This window comes from Periophthalmus magnuspinnatus, chromosome 13, assembly GCF_009829125.3.
Source record: "Periophthalmus magnuspinnatus isolate fPerMag1 chromosome 13, fPerMag1.2.pri, whole genome shotgun sequence".
Taxonomy (NCBI): domain Eukaryota; kingdom Metazoa; phylum Chordata; class Actinopteri; order Gobiiformes; family Gobiidae; genus Periophthalmus; species Periophthalmus magnuspinnatus.
The window spans coordinates 550,118-572,124 of NC_047138.1; the positions used below are offsets into that span (position 1 = coordinate 550,118).

The window sequence follows — 22,007 nt, forward strand, 5'->3', positions numbered from 1 at the left end:
ACAGGACGTCTCCAGTGGGACGTCCAGAGCCACAGCAACAATACACCTGAAAAACAAAGGACTGGGTCAGAGTTTTGCCCGTCATGCTGCCATAATATTTAACTGGGGCTTTTGTTGCTTTCAAGTACATTTATTGATAAGATTAGTGATTTCCAGAGTAAACCCTCCATTAGTGCGACTGCCAAAACTCCAACAACAAAGAGAACCAGTGTGGACCGCGCCGCACTTCCTGGTGCTTTAGAACGTTTCCCGTCCGCTGCACCTGTCATTAAAGTGTTTTTTGTTGCTGTGGTTTATTACTGACATTACTTTGAGTTCCTGCTGATTTCCCAGTTCATGTTATTCATTAAACTCATGTCGTCATAAAATCAACTCGTCGCTTTGGTTAATCGTGTCCGGCCCCGCCCCCTGGCCCCGCCCCCGGCTCTGCGGGCAGGTCGTGACACGCTTTTACTGCTTTGTTTTGTTTGTAAATGGGACACGTACAGTCGTCCTCCTGGAGTCTGGGAGGAGGTGAAGTGAGGGCGAAGAAAGAAGTCGCCATAAAAGGAACGACAAAACAAACGAGAAACTAAAATGAACGTTTTTTTTACTTTAGATCAACAGCTTTATTTATTAAATGGAAGCTTCAAACTCGACTAAAAACAGGACAGTTTTTAGTTTTAGTCTGAACGCTTGACCACTACCAACGCATTTGTTCCATCGAGCAATTGAGCCACAAAACTCATTTCTCACTCAAAATTGACTTTTTAAAAAAAGCTCATTTTAGTTTCTTTCCACATAAAAAAACATGTAAAATCTTCTTTATCATTTTATTCACTTGCTTTTTGAATTTGATTAAAAATACCAAAGAAAAAAACTACAACTGGTCATTACAAATCAGATAAAATCCATCCAATTACATAAAAGATTTACCCATTACACCCTCAGCCTTTAGTTCCGTATCATTTTCCATCACAGAGACTGAGCGTAAATAACATGAGTGTGTTTGGGATGATGGGCCAAAGCTCCAGGGAAAACGAGGCCTCTTTTTGAGGCCCGTCCTCTCGAGAGGTCATTAGGACACGTGTTTGTATCATCGCTCTGACGTATGAGGCTAAATACGTCCTAGAGCAAAGTGGATAGTAACGCGCCGACGGAAACAAGAACCATGTCAACAACAGCACACACAAAACCTCACAACGTGTTTTTACAACAAACTGGTTATAATGAAAACCTTTGTTTTGTTGCAGCCCCACAGAGAGAGAACGAACAGAGAGACTCATCAGACTGAGACTCAGAGAAATCATGATGCAGAAAGACCTGGAGAACGTCACCTGTAAAGAGGTACTGACTGGAACGGTCTTTATGGGACAGAAATAGAAAATATAATGTGTAACAGTTAATCACATTTAAACACAACTTCAGCTGCTCAAAGTGCCTCACATAAGTCTACAAAAAAACAAATGTGCAGATGATACAATAGAATAAACAAAGAACAATAAAACACCAATAAAACACTAAGTTAGAACCAGGAAGGAACAGCAAAAGTCTAAATGTTATGACACAGATGATCTTAAATGTTTTTTGGACCCTGGACGTCTTTGTGAATAAAACATTTCAAGTGTCGTCCTCCACAAATGTAATAAAATGAATGAAATGGTGTTTAAGACCATTTAAAGTTTATTAACACATAGTTGTTTATCAAAATTGGAAAATAAAATATCAATAAATGTCGTCTTATGAGACTCCAAACACATGGCCCTCAGTTCCCCACAGTGGATCTTCTCAAACTGCATTTCGAGTCTTTAAAAAGTCATTTTTTCTCTTCTTTTCCTCAGATCCGCACAGAGCTGGAGATGCAAATGGTTTGCAACTTGCGTGATTTCAAAGGGTTCATCGATAACGAGATGATCGTGATCCTGGGACAGATGGACAGCCCCACAGAAATATTCGACCACGTTTTCCTGGTGAGAACTGAAGACGTCTGTTTCAAATCTGCTCTGATTAGATTATTACATTATGTAGAAAAAGACCAGAGATTCTCTTATCACGCAAAATCAGCCTGGATTTAGTTTTTGGACATGTTTTTTTTCCTCTTGACATTATATGGTCTGTAGAAAGTGATCAGCCGTTTTTATCAATTTAACATAAACCTAAACGTGGCCAGGAGCAATTTAAAATCCACTCTTACTGATACATTTGTGCTAGAAATTCTATTCTTTTTATTTTACTTTATGGAGAAATATATTTAAAGTTGATGCACTTGATTTTTACCATCTTAAAAAACCATAACTAGTTGAACTTTTTGGATGAGAATAAGTTTGGATTGGACTGTAAATAACTCACCATGTCGACTTTTATAAGAACATTTCACAACTTTCAAAGGCCAGACTGTTAGACATAATCGTGCCAACACTTCCTGGTTTGCAGCCAATAAAAAAATAAGATGCAGACTGGTCTTATTTTGACTTTAAGAGCTGCTTTTGCAATATTTGAACTATTTACATAAAAAACAGGATTAGTCCTTTTAACACAATTCAAAACAGAACTGCACGTGTTTGCACAATGTCCCTGAACATTTCTATTAAAATAATAATCTCTTCCTGTCGTCTTCAGGGCTCTGAGTGGAACGCCTCAAACCTGGAGGAGCTGCAGAACAGCGGGTGAGGTTCAAAGACGCTCGTAACTCTCAGCGTCACTGTTGCATTAAATTAGGTTCTTGCTTCGCTGCGTCGACAGACACGACTTCAATAATGATAAGATTTAGTAGTAGTTGTGTTTTAATGATCCATTTCTCACCCTGTCCTCCTCTCGTCCTTTTAGTGTCCGATACATCCTCAACGTCACCAGAGAAATCGACAACTTTTTCCCAGGAATGTTTGAATATCACAACATCAGAGTTTACGACGAAGAAGCCACCAATCTGCTGGAATACTGGAACGACACCTACAAGTTTATCACCAAAGCCAAGTAGGTATTAGGAGGGTCAGAAAGTCTTTAACATTACACTGTCCTAAATCCTGCTCCTCTTTGCAGAAAAGCCGGTGCCAAATGCCTGGTTCACTGTAAGATGGGCATCAGCCGCTCCGCCTCCACGGTGATCGCCTACGCCATGAAGGAGTACGGCTGGAACCTGGACACGGCGCTGGAGTACGTCAAAGACAAACGCTCCATCACCAAACCCAACCCCTCCTTCATGAGGCAGCTGGAGGAGTACCAGGGCATTCTGCTCGCAAGGTACGAGGCTTTTAAGAAGATTTTACAGAGGGATTTTAAAATATCGTTAATCTCAAACTATTTTCCCAACTCATGATTCAGTTCATGCATATTTTAAATACACAATGTTTCAGAGTTTGTACATAAAAAGTCCCCATGGAGACAGATTTACTTAAGAATAATCAAAACTATTGTCATTTCAAAATAAATAGAAAACACTGGAATGTCACTGAATTCCTTCTAAGAAAAAAGATTTAAAGATGCTCTAGAACTTTCAGAAGATTTTAGGGGTGAATTTGGGAAAATATTTTCAGAGATTAACCATTAATATTTTAAATACACCAGAGTTTGTCTCCATGGGACTTTTTATGTATAAAAGCTGCACAGATTAAGTTCTCTAAGACAAGAATGTCACTGAATTCCTTCTAAGTGAGATTTAAAGTTGCACTATGTAACTTTTCTGAAGGAGGGTCTGACAGTTGCTTCTCTCCATTGAGATTTTATTGCCTGGAATGTTCCACATTATGGCATTTGTCTCCTTGGAGACGAGCAGGTGGTGTGACCAGGTCAAATGATTCTCCTAAAGAGAAGCCCCCTCCCGTCAGAAAAGTTTTATCATTCAAGTTTATGTCGTGATTTGTTTCATATGTAACAGAAGCACCAACACGTCGCTCATGTTTTAAACTGAAGTAGAATCAGTTAAACAGAGAAATGTGTGTCGGCATCAGGAGCAAAACAAATAGTTCACATGTCATTAAAAGAACAGATTTGTGCAATTGAAATGTCACTAAAAAAAGTCCAAAACCACTAAACTTCTGCATCTGTACAAACTAAACTTTCCCGTCTTTTCTTGCAGTAAACAGCGCCATAACAAACTGTGGCGTTCTCACTCTGACAGCGACCTCTCCGACCGCTCGGACGCCTCGTGTAAACGCCCCCAAACCCTGACGCGCTCCGACTCCCACAACAACAACAGCATCCCCTCCTCCCCCTCATTACATCACTTCCTGGGCGTGGCCGTTCTCCAGGCTCTGACCTCAGACCCCGTAAGCTCCTCCCCCTCGTCCTCTCCCGACTCCCGCTCCAGCGACGGAGGAGAAACGCCAAACCACGAGGAGGAGGTGACCCCGATCCCAAACATACTCCCCCGACCTCGAGCGGCGGTCGTCATCCCAGAAGACGCCGTGGATAATTCAGCTCGAGTCGCCATAACGGTCCCTCTGGCTTTACCGCAGCCGCCGCCTTCCATTCACATACTCCCCTCTACTCCCAAAATGAAACATGGCGAGCCCGCGACGACGCAGCCCGCCGAGCCCGCCACGACGACGCAGCCCGCCGAGCCCGCCACAACGACGCAGCCCGCCGAGACGCAGCCCGCCACGACGACGCAGCCCGCCGAGCTCGCCACGACGCAGCCCGCCGACGCAGTGCCTGAACTCAAACTGTCTCTGGATTTGCCTGAAGAACACGCCCCTGACACGTCTCCACTGACACTGGGCTCTACAGACACAGATGTGCAGGACCTGTCAGATTTAAGTGAGAAAGTGACTCCTCTGAGCTCCGCCGCCTCAGGACTGACACTTTCTCCTCTTCAAAGCGACGACAACAATAACCCGAGTCATTTGAACGTGGACAATGCCACAGAGAGTCGAGGGGAGGCAGACGGCGCGTCCACACACAGCTCAGACAGTATAGATTTCTTCAGCGCCAGAGAGAAGTTTTTAGGATTAGCTCTAGACGGAAGACTCCAGAAGCAAACGGAGCAGGAGACGCATCCTCCGCTCCCGTCGGCGGCAGAAGAGGAAAATAAAGACACTGAGACTAAAGAGGACGATAAAACTGAGAAAGAAAACAGCCAGGTAAATGAAATACAGAAACACAACTGTCACATTATAACTGCAAACAAAACACTAATGATCAAGATGTTTATCAGTGTAAAAATCCTTGAATCTCTGAAATGAATCTGTTTTTAATGTGTAGAACTTGTGCTTTTGTGTGTTCAATTATACTGAAGAATTGAAGTTCATGCATTTACAGGTTTTACGAGGGTCAATCAATAAGGTGAACTTTTCTGTATAAGGACTTTTAATACAGTTAGAAGCTTGTTTTTCACATGGATTTAATTTCTTTCGCAGATTAAAACTTTGCGAGTTTTGATGATTAACAAAGATGGACGACCAAGAAGCCCCAGGATTGAACAGCGGTCAGTTAAAGTTTTTGGTTGCTGAAGGTGCAAACCCGTTCAAATTCACAGGAGAATGTCACTGTGTCTGGTGCCACATGTTTCAGCCAAAAAAATGTCTACAAGTGGCTAAACTGTTTAAAGACGGAGCAGCGTCGAGGATGAAGACAGAAGCTACAGAAGTGACGTCTCCTGAGGTGAACCAGACACAGTGACATTCTCCTGTGAATTTCAACGGGTTTGCACCTTCAGCCAAAAACTTGATAACTGACCACTGTTCAATCCTGGAGCTTCTTGGTCGGCCATCTTTGAGAGACTTTGCGAGTTTTGGCGATTAACAAAGTTTTGATCTGCGAAAGAAATTAAATCCATGTGAAAAACAAGTAAAACAAAAAAAGCTTCTATGTGTATTAAAAGTCCTTTATACCGAAACATTCACCTTATTTATTGAATGACCCTCGTATCTCGTCCGCAGAAATAAAGAAGTGCAAATTAAAACAACACGCAAATAAACACGTCCTTTTGAAATCTTAGAGTTGCAAAATGTTTTTTATGTTCTAACTAGAAATGTTTTGACAGATATTCAGGATTTATTTGTTTGCTTCTGTGGCTAAATATTTATCCATAGATTTCAGAATGATGAAAATCTAACGCTGTTGGCAGAGATGATCAAAAGTCCTTAAAATATCACCTCTCAGGAAGCTGGAATCAGTGAATAGCATCTGTAGTAAAAATGTATAAATATTTAGTTTTTATTATAATAAATGTGTGAACTTCAAATAAACATGAGATATTCTAGTGACTAAAAACACACCCTGAGCTCAGCGATACAGAAATGAGCAGCTTTATACAAACGAGCTCATACTTATTCTGTCTGTTCTGTTCCAGACTGAAGACGGCGCTGACCCCGCCCATCACCCCGACAACTGCATCTCTGTCCGCCACATCGTCACCGAGATCGAAGCCATTTCACATCCTGCCCCTTCAACAATCACCACATCCTCCTCCAGCCCGTCTCTCCAGCTCCCTCACCCAGAACCTCACATCGACTCTGGACTCGACCCGGCCTCCCCCGGCCCCCCTACCGCGCTCCAGCCCGCCGCCGTGTTACCCGGCGAGTGGCCCATCGGATCGGTCCGGCGAGCGACGAAACAGCTAGAGCAGAAAATGAAACGGGAGATGCTCGCCGCACGATCGACTCTACATTCCCCCAGCAATGAAAACTCACTTGTGCGCAGTCTACAACAAACTGAATGTACGAACGATTCAGAACATGACACTCAGGGACAGGTGGAAACGCCAAAAGATTGTGACGAAAACATTCAAATACTTGACACCTCGGACTTTAATTCAAGTTGTAGCCAAGACACAGGTGGCGTGCGCGCTGCTACTGAAAGCCAAACTGACAGAGCGCTACAAACCAAGAGCCCGAGCTTAGGTTCATCTTTACATACCTCAACCTCAGCCCAAAGACTGCACATTAGCCAAGATGTGGAACCGCAAAATGTGACTGTAGATGGAGTAACTGTGCAAGATTCAGACACGGACGAAAAGTGCGTGCAAGTTTTAGGGTGTAGTCCTGATTGTGAAGCCCAGAACAAGTTAGCGAGGGGCAGCCAGGAACTTGAGAGGATACAGCAAACACTAAAAGAACTGCAAGCGTTTCTTTGTGACGGAGTAAACTTGGAGAATCAACTTTCTGACAAAATGGACACTGAAATTAGTAAAGACGCTCAGAGCTATTTGAGTTTTGATGTCGCCGAAAGGATTAAAGAGGAGCAGAAATCGGAGCCTACAGGTTGGCACAGAGCGATTGAACTTGAAGCGAGGTTACGCCAAGCAGGACTGACTCCGCCTTCGCTCATGAAACGATCGGCGTCTCTGGCTAAACTGGACTCTCTCGAACTGTCCGCTAACGATCTGAATGATTTGGATTTGACATCTCAAACAAAGACGACGTCATCGCACTCCAGGAAATCAAAACTCCACAGGAAAGAAAAGCAGAAACTTTTGGCACATATCTCGAATGTTGTACGTCTTTCGTCCGACCAAACCGAGGAGGAGAAGTCGACGTCTTGTTGCCAAAAAGAGGACGTAGGCGAAGGGGTGAAGCTCGCACAAAAGCAGGGAAGACGACACTCGGCTTCATCCGGACGTTCGCGCAAACTCTCCATTGATAAAAAGCATCGAGCCGTCACTGTGCTGTACAATACGATGTAAAAGACTGGAGCTGGTGTAAACTGGATGCATGTGTGTGTGAAACTGTCAGAGCACTGGCAGGAAGTAGCAGAGTAAATGTAGAAGTGAATGTTCGGCTGCATGTTAAACCACTGGATGTGCTAAATAAACTGGATTTCAGGTTTAATACAAAGTCTAAAGACCGAATCATTATGCATTGTTACTGTATGTTAAGTTCTATTGTTTTATAATGTTTCTCAGTGTGTTCAGACAGGGGGCGCTCTCTCAAAACATGCACTTTATACTGTTTTTGGATGATGTTTTTCATTTCTTTGGCGTTTCTTATCCGGAGTATTCTTTGCACTGAAGTCAGGGGGGCGTGGCGTCCTCTTGGATCTTCGTTCAGATTTTTAAACCAGGGCAAAGCTGACATTTTGTTTCTTAATAAAGGGCTTCAGCGACGTCCAAAACCTGTTTGTTTCTTTTATTCACTGAATCATACCACAGTTTAATCTGGAGTCTTACACCATCTAGTGGCCACACTGAGCATTGCACTTTCATAATAAATATACAGGGTGTCCATGACGTTTATTTACACTAGAACAAATTAAAAACAAAAATACAATGTGATTAATTTAAGTGTTGATTAAAGAGGCATCGTTTTGAATAAACCTCTAAGAAATGTCTCCCCCATAGAAACACGACACACTGCTGCTCGAGTCCAACACAATAAAAATATTACAAAGATCAGATATTACAGAGACTTTAGGACATCACACATATTTTATGGACACCCTGGACTTACAGCAGTCTTCAGCCCTATAAATCTACTCATAGGTTTCAGCTTCAAAGGACTTTATTGTTAATTACTATGGCAACAGTCCTAATTTTTCATCATTTTGAAACCAATGGAAATGTACAAGGCCTGTCCTTAAATAAAGAGCAGCTCACGACCAGAGGGAGCTTCAAATATACAACAGAAAACACACGTTTATTCACAGCTACAGACCAAAAATGAACCACATCGTTCTATAGAAGCTGATAAAATACACACCAGAATTTATGAACAGAAGTCTTAATAATGAGAGATTTTAATATAAACTGGAAAGATAAATCCATAAAAAATAAAAAAAACAGATTAGAGACAAATTTGATCTAACACAAAAAGTCTGTGGCCCCACAAGAATAACTCATTCTTCCAGTGCACAAACTGACCTAATATTCTCTAATGGGCCAGAAAGGACAGTCAAATCATTCAATATGTTAACAGCAACAACACAATCTCAGAAACCATCAGGGACGATACTCAAACAATTAGATTCAAACAATATAAAAACACTACTCCCTGGATAAATACAGATATAAATCTCATGAAACAGCCACGGCCTCAAAAAAGCACTAAAAACAAGAACCATCATGATCGAGGTCTGTGTTAAACAGACGAGTATTAAGGAGAGAAAAAGTGAATTTCTCTCTCAGTATAATCAACAAAGCAAAGAAACTCAGAACTGACATGGATCAACTCAAGAAAACAAAAGACAGAGCACAAAAGAATAAAAACCTGGAGATCAAAATAAATGACCCTCGTATTACAGCTGAAGCCTTTCATTCTTACTTTGTTGAATCTGTAGCCAACAAAGTTAAATGTTTAATGTTTTATGTCTGCAAACCCAAAGACACAAAAGACACAGTGGACTCAGTTTAAAACCACCACAGACTCAGACTCTCACTGCACTCAGTCAAGACGTTTTTGTCCTGAATGCAGCTCCAGGACAGGTCCTCCTCCCTCACACGACCAAACTCACTCTGTCCATGTCCCAGTGTAGCTTTCCTAGTTTGTGGAAATCCTCAGTTGTAATTCCCATATTCAAAAGTGAAGATCCACAGTCCATGGCCAACTACAAATCAGCCACACACCTGAACACCACAATATACTCTCCATCCCAGGAACTTTGGCTTCAGAACCAAACAGACACTTATTTTACTGCAGGGTTGGGGTGGGGGTAGTGGGGCTGTATATTTAGATCTGAAAAAGACCTTTGACACTAAACCACCAGATACTGACGTCTAATTATTAGGACAATATCAGAACTTGGCCCTGGAATATTTGACCGTACCATCATTGACAATATCACAATAGACACTGTGGAACATTTCAAACATCTTGGACTCACGATTGATCATAAACTGACTTTTGACTTTCACACTCTGGACATTTCAAAAAGATGCAATCAAAGACTTTGTGTTATCCATAAGTTAAAAGGACTCCATGTTTCACCACATCTACTGCTTATTCTGTCCACCAGCATCGTCCAGCCTGTCCAGCCTGTCCAGCCTGTCCAACCTGTCCAACCTGTCCAGCCTGTCCAACCTGCCCTCCTGTACTGTCCTCCGTGTTTTCTTATCACGCTCACAGTCAAAAAACATAATTCTTTCACAAAAATAACCCACCTAGCAGCAAAAATCATTGGTCTCCCTCCTCCCAGTGTCACAGCTAAAGTCTAAAGACATTACTCATATATAACACAGGACCACACTCACCCACTGCGCCGCGACTTTACTCCACTGCGCCGGGACTTTACTCCACTGCGCCGGGACTTTACTCCACTGCGCCGGGACTTTACTCCACTGCGCCGGGACTTTACTCCACTGTCTTCAGGTGGACGACACAGGACTCTCAGATGTATAAAGCACGTTTCAAAAATAGTTTCATATCCACAGCCGATATTAACCAGAACAATGTATAGACCTCGAAACTCTGATTATTATTATGCACTTTTATTCACGACGACACGGTTATATACACACACACACACACCCCCACACACCCGACACACACACCCCCACACACACACACACACACACACACACACCCCCACACACACATGGACACACTCGCTCCATGGCTCAAATCTCTTCTGGGCTAATTCACTCCTGTCTTAAATTGAACACGTCCAAAACAGTAGCACTGATTTTGAGTAAATCCAACACGTCCCACACAGAGACGTCCCCGTCTCTGGAGGACGTCCCCGTCTCTGGAGGACGTCCCCGTCTCTGGAGGACGTCCCCGTCTCTGGAGGACGTCCCCGTCTCTGGAGGACGTCCCCGTCTCTGGAGGACGTCCCCGTCTCTGGAGGACGTCCCCGTCTCTGGAGGACGTCCCCGTCTCTGGAGGACGTCCCCGTCTCTGGAGACGGCTGCAGATTGTCCCACAATACAAATATCTCAGAATTCTAACAGACTCAAAATTATCATTTAAATCCCACATTAATAAAATAAGTTAATTATATAAAATTCAGTTTTCAACAACATCAAATGTTCAGTCACTGGATGATTCTCACATCACAGACTTTACCGTCTGGTCCCAAACACGACATAAACCTCTGCAGACTCTACAAGAGAAATGTTAAAACTCTGGAGAAAAACACATTTTCACCAGTGTCCAATCCTCCAAAAACACATTACTCAGCCTGGATAATCAAACACTCTGTCTGATCTATAAAATCACTCACGCTCCATCACCAGTGTGGGGCATCTCACTTCAAACATGTCATTAGTTATAGTTACAAGTTACTTCTCCCAAAAAGTAACTGAGTTAGTAACTCAGTTACTTTTTGGGAGAAGTAACTAGTTACTAGGCAAAGTAACTATGCCATTATTTATTATGTTAAAACAATAAAAACACAACAGATGTGAACCTTTAACATTTATTTCACTTTAACAGATTTAAATTATATTGTATTTGTTTACAAGTAAATTATAGAATGTATCAAACATAAAAAGATATACAAAATGTCATTTGAAGTGCAAATAAATCAACATGTCACACAATTTCACACAACTGTACTTCAAATATTTTCTTCATTAAAGTAAACAACAATAAAGCACTTTCAGTAAAATACTGAAAAGATTCATTACTATGTTTTACAAAACTAAGACATTCAAATGTAAAATAAGACCAGACCTTTAACCTTCTCTGTCCAGTCCAAATATGAATCTCTTATTTCAACATAAACTGAACTTTATCCAACTCCTGAACATTCATTAAAAGATTCACACAGTCCCTCTCTTATCTATTCCTTTATCTATCCATCCTATTGATCAGACCTCATCTTTCCTCTGATCTGAGCCTGTTCCTCTTTGGACAGAACAGTCACGTTTTTGATCAAAACACAACTCAGACCCAATCCACTGTGAATGTGTGGACAGGACATCATTTCCCATCATGCATTAAGTGTTTGTAGTCCACACAGGTGGAGAGCTGCTGCACCGCCTCATCTCAAACAAACCTTTTCTCTCACTCCAGCCTCCTCTTTCACCACAGAAACAACAGCAGCTCCTCGACTGAGACTCTGATGAAGAGCAGAGTGAACTCAGTTAAAAGTAACGCACCACATTTTATAGTCAGTAACAGTAACGGCGTTAGGACGCTGGGAAAAGGAATTAGTTACATTACTCCATACAGTTAGTCACACCGTTATAGTTTAACTCTGTTATTCACAACACTGACTCAGTTTATCTCCATCAGAAACACCAGCTACAGTAGAACCAGAGGAGCAGCGCGAGGAGGAGCAGGAGGAGCAGCGCGAGGAGGAGCAGCGCGAGGAGGAGCAGCACGAGGAGGAGGAGCAGAGCGAGGAGGAGGAGCAGAGCGAGGAGGAGCAGCGCGAGGAGGAGCAGCGCGAGGAGGAGCAGCGCGAGGAAACGGCATCATCCCCTCAGGAAAAGTTCCTTTGGACAAACATCTTTTTCTGTTGGTGCCTCAGACTGAACCTCACACATCAGCTCCACCAACACCTTTAAAATACAGTTAAACCAGGACTGAACACTGTGTCTGCTGCCCCCTGCTGACTGAACACTGTGTCTGCTGCCCCCTGCTGACTGAACACTGTGTCTGCTGCCCCCTGCTGACTGAACACTGTGTCTGCTGCCCCCTGCTGGCCTCGATGTGCGATTGTCGTGTGTGTGTGTGTGTGTATGATTGTTGTGAGTGTCATCTTATGTAAGTGTATATATTTCTCACTGTTTTCTCTGTATTTATTGTGTTGTCATTTTGTTGTTTTTATGTGTTTTTATGTGGACCGTCTCTGCTGTGAGGGACGACGGAGGAAAAATAGACTTTGGCTAATTCTGGCATATTTATGTTTATGTTGATTAATGTGCACTGTCCCTGAAATAAACAAACAGCAGGGGGCAGTGTAGGTGTGGTGTAGGCCAGAGCCTTTAGGGGTAAGTTGAGTTTGTCCTCATGGCCCCTCACCACAACAACAACAACCACAACAACAACAACCAGAACAACAACCACATAAAACTGAACATGAAAGAGGCTCACAACAACAATAACGACAACAACAACAACCACCACAACAACAACAACCACAACAACCACCACAACAACAATCACATAAGACTGAACATTAAAGAGGCTCACAACAACAACCACAACAACAACAACCACAACGACAACAACAACCACAACAACAACAACCACAACGACAACAACAACCACCACAACAACAACAACCACCACAACACCACATAAGACAATAACCACATAACACTGAACATGAAAGAGGCTCACAACAACAACAACAACAACAACAACCACATAAGGCAATAACATAAGTCTGAACATTAAAGAGGCTCACAACAACAACAATCACAACAATCACCACCACCACAACAACAACAACAACAACAACCACAACTGAACATTAAAGAGGCTCACAACAACAACCACAACAACAACCACAAGTATAAAAACACTTAAGGAGGGGGATCTGCCAGAGGGAAAAAAAAAATTCTGGACATTTTAATTTTTTTTCTTGGTTTCTGGAGCATTTTAATGTGCTCCAGTCGACTAAAGTGAGTTTACATTTATCAACTCTTTATATCAAAGGCAGAATTGTGTTTTATGACATAAAGAAGCCAAACGATGTACTTAAAAGTACACTTACTGCAAAATCACATCACTCACAAAGTACAAAGTAGTAGCTATTGTCAGGATTGGGATGTTGTGATTTCATGTAAATGTAAATATTAATGAGAAGGACGCACAGACATGTGCCAGTACTCGTACTCGTACTCGTACTCGTACTCGTACACATACACATACACATACACATACACATACACATACTCGTACTCATACTCATACTCATACTCATACTCACACTGTGAGCCGATACCACTGTATCTGTTTGACTCAGTTCATTTCTCAGACTTAAAGCTGCACATTGTTCTGCAGATTAAACTTTAATCACGTGACTGTCACAGGAAACATACGAGTATCAAGTCTCTAAATGTGTTTTATTTCACAGACACATCAGCTCAGTGTTTGTGTTTACAAGAGCAGCATGCTAACCATGCTAACGATGCTAACGATGCTAACGATGCTAAGTGGCGCTGGTGATTTATTTATTTGTGAAACTTATTGTAACAAAAACATTTAGACTGAACAGATCAGATTTAAAAAGACGAACAACATGAACAAATGTGTGAAAGTAAAACAACACTCACTGTTTTCTGTGGAACAAACTGCGTCCTGAGACACACCGTCTGGAAATCCAGAACAGACTGGGCTTTAATGTGACACATTATCTTTATTTAGATTTTGTTGTATTAATGTATTTTATTCTCCTATTTGACTATTTTAGTCTGATTTTAACTTGCTTTTGGTTTGATTTCACTGAAAAGCACTTTGGTCTCCTTGAGTGTAGTAAACTGCTCTAGAAATAAACGTTGATTGTTATGAGAACAGTGAGTGTTAGCATGTTAGCAGTTAGCATGTGTTAGCATGTTAGCAGTTAGCATGTTAGCAGTGCCGTTGACAAAGAGCACGTGGTAAACACTAAAGCCAGACTCTAACTACAGTGATTTCAGACAAGACGATAATTCTAAGATGAAAAAGTGTCTCTACGATAAAAAAAACAACAACATTCAATTAATTAGATTTACCACTACAATCAAACACTCTTTTTACTCAGTATCAGCAACTTCTCAAAATAAAGGACTGTTTGTAAAAAGTGTCATCAGAGAATCTTTATATAAAAGTCACAACATGGAGGACACAGGTCCATCTTTATATAAAAGTCACAACATGGAGGACACAGGTCCATCTTTATATAAAAGTCACAACATGGAGGACACAGTCCATCTTTATATAAAAGTCACAACATGGAGGACACAGTCCATCTTTATATAAAAGTCACAACATGGAGGACACGGGTGGATCTTTCTCCAGATGAAACAAAGAGGATTCTGTCATAATCAAAGCTGCTCATCAACATTAATGTGACACAGAGACACTTTAACCACAGCCACGTCATCTGAGGTTTAGAGACAAAAGGACGAGACACAACCAAAAACAGCCAGTGTAATAAAAAGCAGACTCACCTCTGTCCTCTGTCCTCTGAGGTGTGTCCTCTGTCCCTCTGAGGTGTGTCCTCTGTTCCTCTCAGGTGTGTCCTCTGTCCTCTGTTCCTCTGAGGTGTGTCCTCCGTCCTCTGTTCCTCTGAGGTGTGTCCTCTGTCCTCTGTTCCTCTCAGGTGTGTCCTCTGTCCTCTGTCCTCTTCATACATTGTCCTGTACTTTAGACAAACTGAAGTTCATTAACGTGAGTCTTTTCTTTCTTTTTTGCAGGACACTCATTCAAATGTCCCTCTGTGTCCCATGCACACCTGAAGCACACCTGAGGGGAGGGGTCCTTCACACAGGTGTCCACTCCACTGCCCGACTCAAACACACATGTAGCATTTAACTACTGGAAATAAAACATATCTGCTCGTTTCAGAGGGACATGTAGACGAGTGTAAACACCTGAGTGACATTTAGTTTTCAGGAAAACTTTTCCAATCACTATTTTCAACACAAATGTGTGGGCTCTTGGGGGCCCTCTGGTGGTCCTGGGGCCCTAAGCAGCTGCTCAGTCTGTTTACAGACTGGACTGGGTGAAGGTGTCCATCAGGGGCGATCACAGGGAGGACGATAAGGGAGGACGATAAGGGAGGACGATAAGGGAGGACGATAAGGGAGGACGATAAGGGAGGACGATAAGGGAGTCTCTGGAATAAGTTTGACAAAATGATCATTTCACAAATGCAGTTGAGACGCAGGTGAACGGTCTGCACATGTGTGAGGATGGAGGTTAAAGGTCAAACCGCCCCCAGTGTTTATTATAAACACTGTGTCCTACAGGTCTGTGAGCCAGCCCCCCCCTCCTCCTCCTCACACACCTCCTCCTCACACACCTCCTCCTCACACACCTCCCCCTCTTCCTCCTCCTCCTCCTCTGAAGAAGGAGGTGTGTGTTATTTATGGGTGACATTTCATTGACTGTTTCATGTGGGTAATTAAACTGGATAAATGCCACTGGATCCTGCTGACGGACGCACAGGGAGAGACTCTGTGTCTGTGGATGAACTCAGAATATTTAACAAACAGGAGGATAAGGCTCTAGACACAGACACAGGGTTTAAAATGATCAGAACAGGACTGTGACAGGAATTAACAATAAAAGACACACACACCCATATATATATATACACACACACACACACACATATGCACTTTGACTAATACAAAGACATTTACACATGTGCTGATATATTTAATAAACACTTTTATTTTGACCATTTTGTTCCATTTTAAAATATGAACCAAATTTCCCCCAAAAGCCCCTTAAAGCACTGAGGTATTTGATCATATCTGGATGTGATATTTTTATATTAAGTTGTTTTTTTTAAATTTATACTTTTCAATACTGAGGAAATATCTTGAGTTTAACCATTTTAAAAAGTCTATTTGAACTTTGACCTTTTGCCCTTGACATTAGTTGTTCGTTGGTCGTTCAGTCGTTATAAATGATGTGAAAACTGTGAGGGTTTGTGCTCCAGGGTCTCAATGAAGAGAGGTGAATCTGGGAGGGCATCTGATACAAAAATATGAAACCTCTGCACCATCTGCAGAGGAAAAGTCGATTCTCTGAACGATTCCACTTTCTGAATGTGAGTCTGTGTGAGGACGTTTCTTTGGGACTGTCAGACCTGTCATTTTCACTCCTGGATTAAAATAACTGCAAGCCAAACCCCAAAGGATTGTGGGTAATTCATTGGGAATCCTTGACACATGCAAAGTCGATGGAGGAGGAGGAGGAGGCTAAAAACAGACTTTCTCTTGACAATAACAGCTCCTCCAATCTTGTGAGAGTTAATTGGTTCTGGCAGCGTCTCTGAGCCGCAGTTACAGTCGTGAGCCGTGGTTAAAACTCACTTTACTCCCAGAGGATTTAAGGCTGGAGTGATAAAGGAGAGGACAGACTGGACACGTGTGTTTAATTTACTGTTGCAAAGAAGTTTATTTCACATGGATTTACAGCATTCGCCACAAAAATGCTTCTTTTTGTTTTTTAAAGGTACAAAAAGTGTTGTCAACCAAGCAAGCTTTGAACCGGAGAGAAGGCATTTTCATTGGGTTGTGCTGTCAAAGTGTCGACGTACATTATTATACTGTATTAAAATAAAACAAAACTCTCCACAAGTGTAAAGTCTGACCAGCTTTGAACTCTGCAAAATGTGAACGGATTTATTTATGTGTAAGGAACATGTCAAAGAAGAGAGGATTTTTGTTCAGTAAGTCCTTTGAATTATTATTATTATTATTAAATTATTGTATTATTATTATTATTTTATTTTTTTTCGGCTGGATTTGAGTGCAATAAATGCTGCACCTTCTTGTCTCCATGGACACTTTTGCCTGGAATGTCCAAGTGGCATTAAACTGACTTATATTCCATTAGTCCTTGCATTTATTGATCAAAATGTGTTGAAAAACGTGCTTACTATATTCTGTGTCGCCTCAGCAGTGATCTGACCAGTGAGTTACCGTGGTGACGCCACCTGCTGGTCACTGTGGAGAGGCCAAAACAAAACATATTAAAGAGCTTATGTTGCAAAAGTCAAAGCTGGCAGATCACACATCACATCATGCTGAACGTACCACGAAAAACACATTTTATTTTGAGTTCTGTTCTTGACGACAATAAATGACGTCAGAACTCGTCACGTTCACTAAAGCTTTAAGTCTTTAATTCAAGCGTCTGATGTCGTCCTGTTGTACTTAGGCTAAAGCTAAGTTAGCCAAAATGTGGTTATTTTGTGCTCCGCCTCTAACAGATCCACCCAGAGTACAGTACTTTGGGACAGTTTTGTGCTTAAAACAAAGCTGAACTAAAGAAGCTTATTGAGCTGTTTGTGCTCTGTGCACATTCAGATTCACAATCCTTTAAAGGGAGTGTGTGGAGTTTTTTCAACAAAACAAATAAATGAAAAGGGATAAACCTGGTGTAGAAAACCTGTTTGTTTTGTGACATTCTCCTCGTGACTTGGTTCTTAAAAACAGTGTCAGATACAACGGCTGCAGTGAACATTTATGTAACGACGCATCGTCCCTTTAATCCAAAAATAAAAGCAAATTAAAAGCAAATTATTGAGCAAAAATGTCTTTTGGTTGCCTGGCAAATCCAGAATGAATCTTTTTTTCATACAGTGATTTCTTTCTGGTCATCACACTCTCGGTCACACCTCGAGTCAGACTCAAACGTGATCGTCCAATCAGATTTGTTTTTATTAGTGAAGTGTGTGAACTGAAGCTCATTGGTCACATTTCTCACACGTCAGATTAACAGTTTAGTGCTTCACTCACTGATTCTGCAGAAATTCACAATGTTTTCTGGTCCCATGTGATCTTTTTTCCTTTCTTTTATTTAAATATTTATTTTCCTGGCCCCTGATTGGCTAATCCACCTGTCAGTCACGCCCATCTGAGCTTCTGCAGTGACCAGACTCACGTGTTTAAAGTCCTGCAGACGTGTGTATTCTGGATTTTCAGGCAGCTCTTTTGGTGCTTCCTTTTCTTCATAATAAACGTGTGTAACAGTGTTTTGTTGCAGAGCTGGTTTTGTTACACACTCACATGCACACAAAGTAAAACCAGACACACATCCAACAAACGGACCTCCACCACGAGGCTCCGCGACGCATTCACTTTTCTTTTTGTTCTTATTACATTGTTGTATTGTTGCTTGTAAACTGGTCAGAAGTACATTGTGGCACCAGAGATCACCTGTAGGGGGCGCCACGGGGCAGGCGGCGCCGTGAGGAGAAAGTGTGTGCGTCAGAGGCACGTCCCGACTGTGTCCAAACCCCTCAAAGCATTTCTCAGCTGTCCATCAAACTCGACAACCAACAGGAAGAACTAAGGGGGCGGGGCCAAGCGCTCATTCTAAAACATGTTTCATCCCGCCACCGTTTGAAACTCCGCCCACAACCACAGTTCAGAAAAAGACATGAAACTGGACAGTGACTTTGGACTAAAGACGAGAGAAACAGAGGAAGGGCGGGGACAGGAGGAGTAAAGACGAGAGAGAGACAGAGGAGGGGCGGGGTCAGGAGGAGTAAAGACGAGAGAGAGACAGAGGAGGGGCGGGGACAGGAGGAGTAAAGACAAGAGAGAGACAGAGGAGGGGCGGGGACAGGAGGAGTAAAGACGAGAGAGAGACAGAGGAGGGGCGGGGACAGGAGGAGTAAAGACAAGAGAGAGAGACAGAGGAGGGGCGGGGACAGGAGGAGTAAAGACGAGAGAGAGACAGAAGAGGGGCGGGGTCAGGAGGAGTAAAGACGAGAGAGAGACAGAGGAGGGGCGGGGACAGGAGGAGTAAAGACGAGAGAGAGACAGAGGAGGGGCGGGGTCAGGAGGAGTAAAGACGAGAGAGAGACAGAGGAGGGGCGGGGACAGGAGGAGTAAAGACGAGAGAGAGACAGAGGAGGGGCGGGGACAGGAGGAGTAAAGACGAGAGAGAGACAGAGGAGGGGCGGGGTCAGGAGGAGTAAAGACGAGAGAGAGACAGAGGAGGGGCGGGGTCAGGAGGAGTAAAGACGAGAGAGAGACAGAGGAGGGGCGGGGACAGGAGGAGTAAAGACGAGAGAGAGACAGAGGAGGGGCGGGGACAGGAGGAGTAAAGACGAGAGAGAGACAGAGGAGGGGCGGGGACAGGAGGAGTAAACACGAGAGAGAGACAGAGGAGGGGCGGGGACAGGAGGAGTAAAGACGAGAGAGAGACAGAGGAGGGGCGGGGACAGGAGGAGTAAAGACGAGAGAGAGACAGAGGAGGGGCGGGGACAGGAGGAGTAAAGACAAGAGAGAGAGACAGAGGAGGGGCGGGGACAGGAGGAGTAAAAACGAGAGAGAGACAGAGGAGGGGCGGGGTCAGGAGGAGTAAAGACAAGGGGGAGGGGGCGGGGTCAGGAGGAGGAAAGACGAGAGTGGGGGGGGAGGGGCGGGGTCAGGAGGTCCTCCTGAGACCTGGTGTCCTCATCTGTGGACAACACATTTTGGATTGTTTAGGCCACAGTGCAAATTTTTAGAAGAACAGCAACAACAAGAACATGTTCAATTTTGAATATTTCTAAGAGTTTAGAATATTAATTTTTTTGTTTATTTTTATTTTATTTTTTTATTTAATTATTTTTATTTAATTATTTTATTTTTATTTGTTTTTATTATTATTTTTATTGTATTTTTATTGTATTTTTTATATACTTATTTTTTTTATTATTTTATTTGATTAAAGCTCGGGTCTCAGGAGGTATAAGGAATGGTGATTGGTCCAGGCAGGTATTGACCCCTCAAGCTCCGCCCCTGCAGACAGGTGTTTGAATCACCTGATAATCGAGTCATAAATCATTTATCATAAATCATTTATCGTCACTTATTGTCTGTGAATCAGAGCGGTGCTAATTGCCCCCAACTTCACGATCACCGTAAACTCCGCTCTCGTCTTTGAAAATAATGAAAAATATAAACTTATCATGGGGAAAATGAGGATTATTAAAATGTCAAAGGTCAGTGAGGAGTAACTTTTAAAACGAACGATTATAATGAGCGTAAAACTCGGGTCCAGCGTCTTTAATTTGTATAAAGTTTATAGACTTTCCTCATTCACATTTTAAACACAAGTTGCTGTCACGTGTCACTTCATCTTTATTTTGTCTAACGTTTGGTCTAATGTTTTGTGATATTTATCCAAACACCGACAGTAAACACTGGGACAGATCTGATTGGCTCAAACCTCCGCACTACGACCTTTTAAATCAGAACAGAGTCACTTTTACACACTAGACTCACACACAGGATGTTACACACACGGCGTTGGACACATCCCCGTCTCTCGTCTGTGATCGACAGCTGAGGAAAGAGGAGGGACATTTGTAAAAGTCGGACGTGCCCCGGATGTGCTCTTTTCTCCTGGACAGTCTGCTGTCGTTCCACAGGCCCCGCCCCTCGCAGCCCTGTGAGCCAATAGACAATCACTTCTCCATGAGCGACAGGCGTATGATCCTCTGCAGCTCCTCCTCTTCCTGACGCCGCCGTAGCTCCGCCTCTTCCTGTTCCCGGGCTGAGATCTCCATGGCGATGCGGAGCTGCTCGTCGTAGCAGCAGGAGTTTGGTTGTTTTTTGGACGGGGTGGAGCAGAGGCTGGAGGCAGGGCGGGGTTTGTGTTGGGGCGTCCTGGAAAAAGAAACAAGAGAAGACGTCATGACAGTATTTTTTATTTTCGTTACGAGGAAATGTTCAGACCCAACGACTGGTACATGAGTTTATCACACTGCAGAGTCAGAGCACGGTATGAACGTCTGTAGGATCTTTAATCTGCTGTTTAATCCTCCACAGTCTGAGCTGAAGATCTGGACACGCTCTGATATTTGTTTGTTCCTTTATCTTTGATCACGTCACATTCTCTGTGTCATTGTTTCGATTTCTCTTCTCCAACGTCACAGATTTATTTCCATCCAGTGTTGCATTAATGTTTCACCTGTTGCATTGATGATGGTGGAGTCTGACGCTGCTCAAAGCTTCAGCACAAAGATTCTCACTGGGGTTAAGGTCTGGACTCTGTGGTGGACGATCCATGTGTGAAAATGACGTCTCATGCTCCTGATCCACTCTGTCACTATTTGAGCCCGATGAATCCTGACATTGTCGTCTTGGAATATGCCCAAAAATCCACTGATGGAATAACCTGGTCATTCAGTATATTCAGGTGTCAGCTGACCTCATTCTGCTGAACCTCGACCAGACCAACTGCAGGAGACGACCTGTTTGTTTAGTTAAATTCAGGTGGTGACTTCTTTTTTTGGACAGACGATGTATAAAGTGTCTTATCTGACTCAGGTGGAGCCTTCAGCCCAAGTCACATGGTCCAAATAAATAATAAACATTAAAATCACTGCACAGTAGAGGTCATTTTATTTATGATGGTGATGATTGTTACACTGGACGTTTACGATAAACCAGCTGCTCAGGTGTTTATATTATAGAAGCACATAACTGTAACTGACATCGTCTTTTCATTACTTATTTTCTAAACCTCATCTATTCATTATTACAACTT

At 42.7% G+C, this 22,007-nt stretch overlaps 2 protein-coding genes across 4 annotated transcripts in view; one reads left to right on the top strand and one right to left on the bottom strand.

The window, feature by feature from the left end:
• The window catches only part of ssh2a (slingshot protein phosphatase 2a), a 53,430-nt gene extending 45,406 nt beyond the window's left edge, over nucleotides 1-8,024 (top strand). For all 3 annotated transcript variants that reach the window (XM_055226126.1, XM_055226125.1, XM_033977049.2), the window contains 7 exons: nucleotides 1,233-1,326; nucleotides 1,821-1,949; nucleotides 2,599-2,645; nucleotides 2,806-2,952; nucleotides 3,019-3,219; nucleotides 4,055-5,057; nucleotides 6,269-8,024. In XM_055226126.1, coding sequence (XP_055082101.1) covers nucleotides 1,233-1,326; nucleotides 1,821-1,949; nucleotides 2,599-2,645; nucleotides 2,806-2,952; nucleotides 3,019-3,219; nucleotides 4,055-5,057; nucleotides 6,269-7,600 — 2,953 coding nt within the window. In that variant the 3' untranslated portion in view covers nucleotides 7,601-8,024. The remainder of the gene's footprint in view (nucleotides 1-1,232; nucleotides 1,327-1,820; nucleotides 1,950-2,598; nucleotides 2,646-2,805; nucleotides 2,953-3,018; nucleotides 3,220-4,054; nucleotides 5,058-6,268) is intronic.
• A 12,869-nt stretch (nucleotides 8,025-20,893) lies between these two features.
• Nucleotides 20,894-22,007, bottom strand: part of ankrd13b (ankyrin repeat domain 13B) — a 54,803-nt gene continuing 53,689 nt past the window's right edge. Inside the window, exon 15 of the mRNA XM_055226132.1 lies at nucleotides 20,894-21,124. Coding sequence (XP_055082107.1) covers nucleotides 20,923-21,124 — 202 coding nt within the window. The 3' untranslated portion in view covers nucleotides 20,894-20,922. The remainder of the gene's footprint in view (nucleotides 21,125-22,007) is intronic.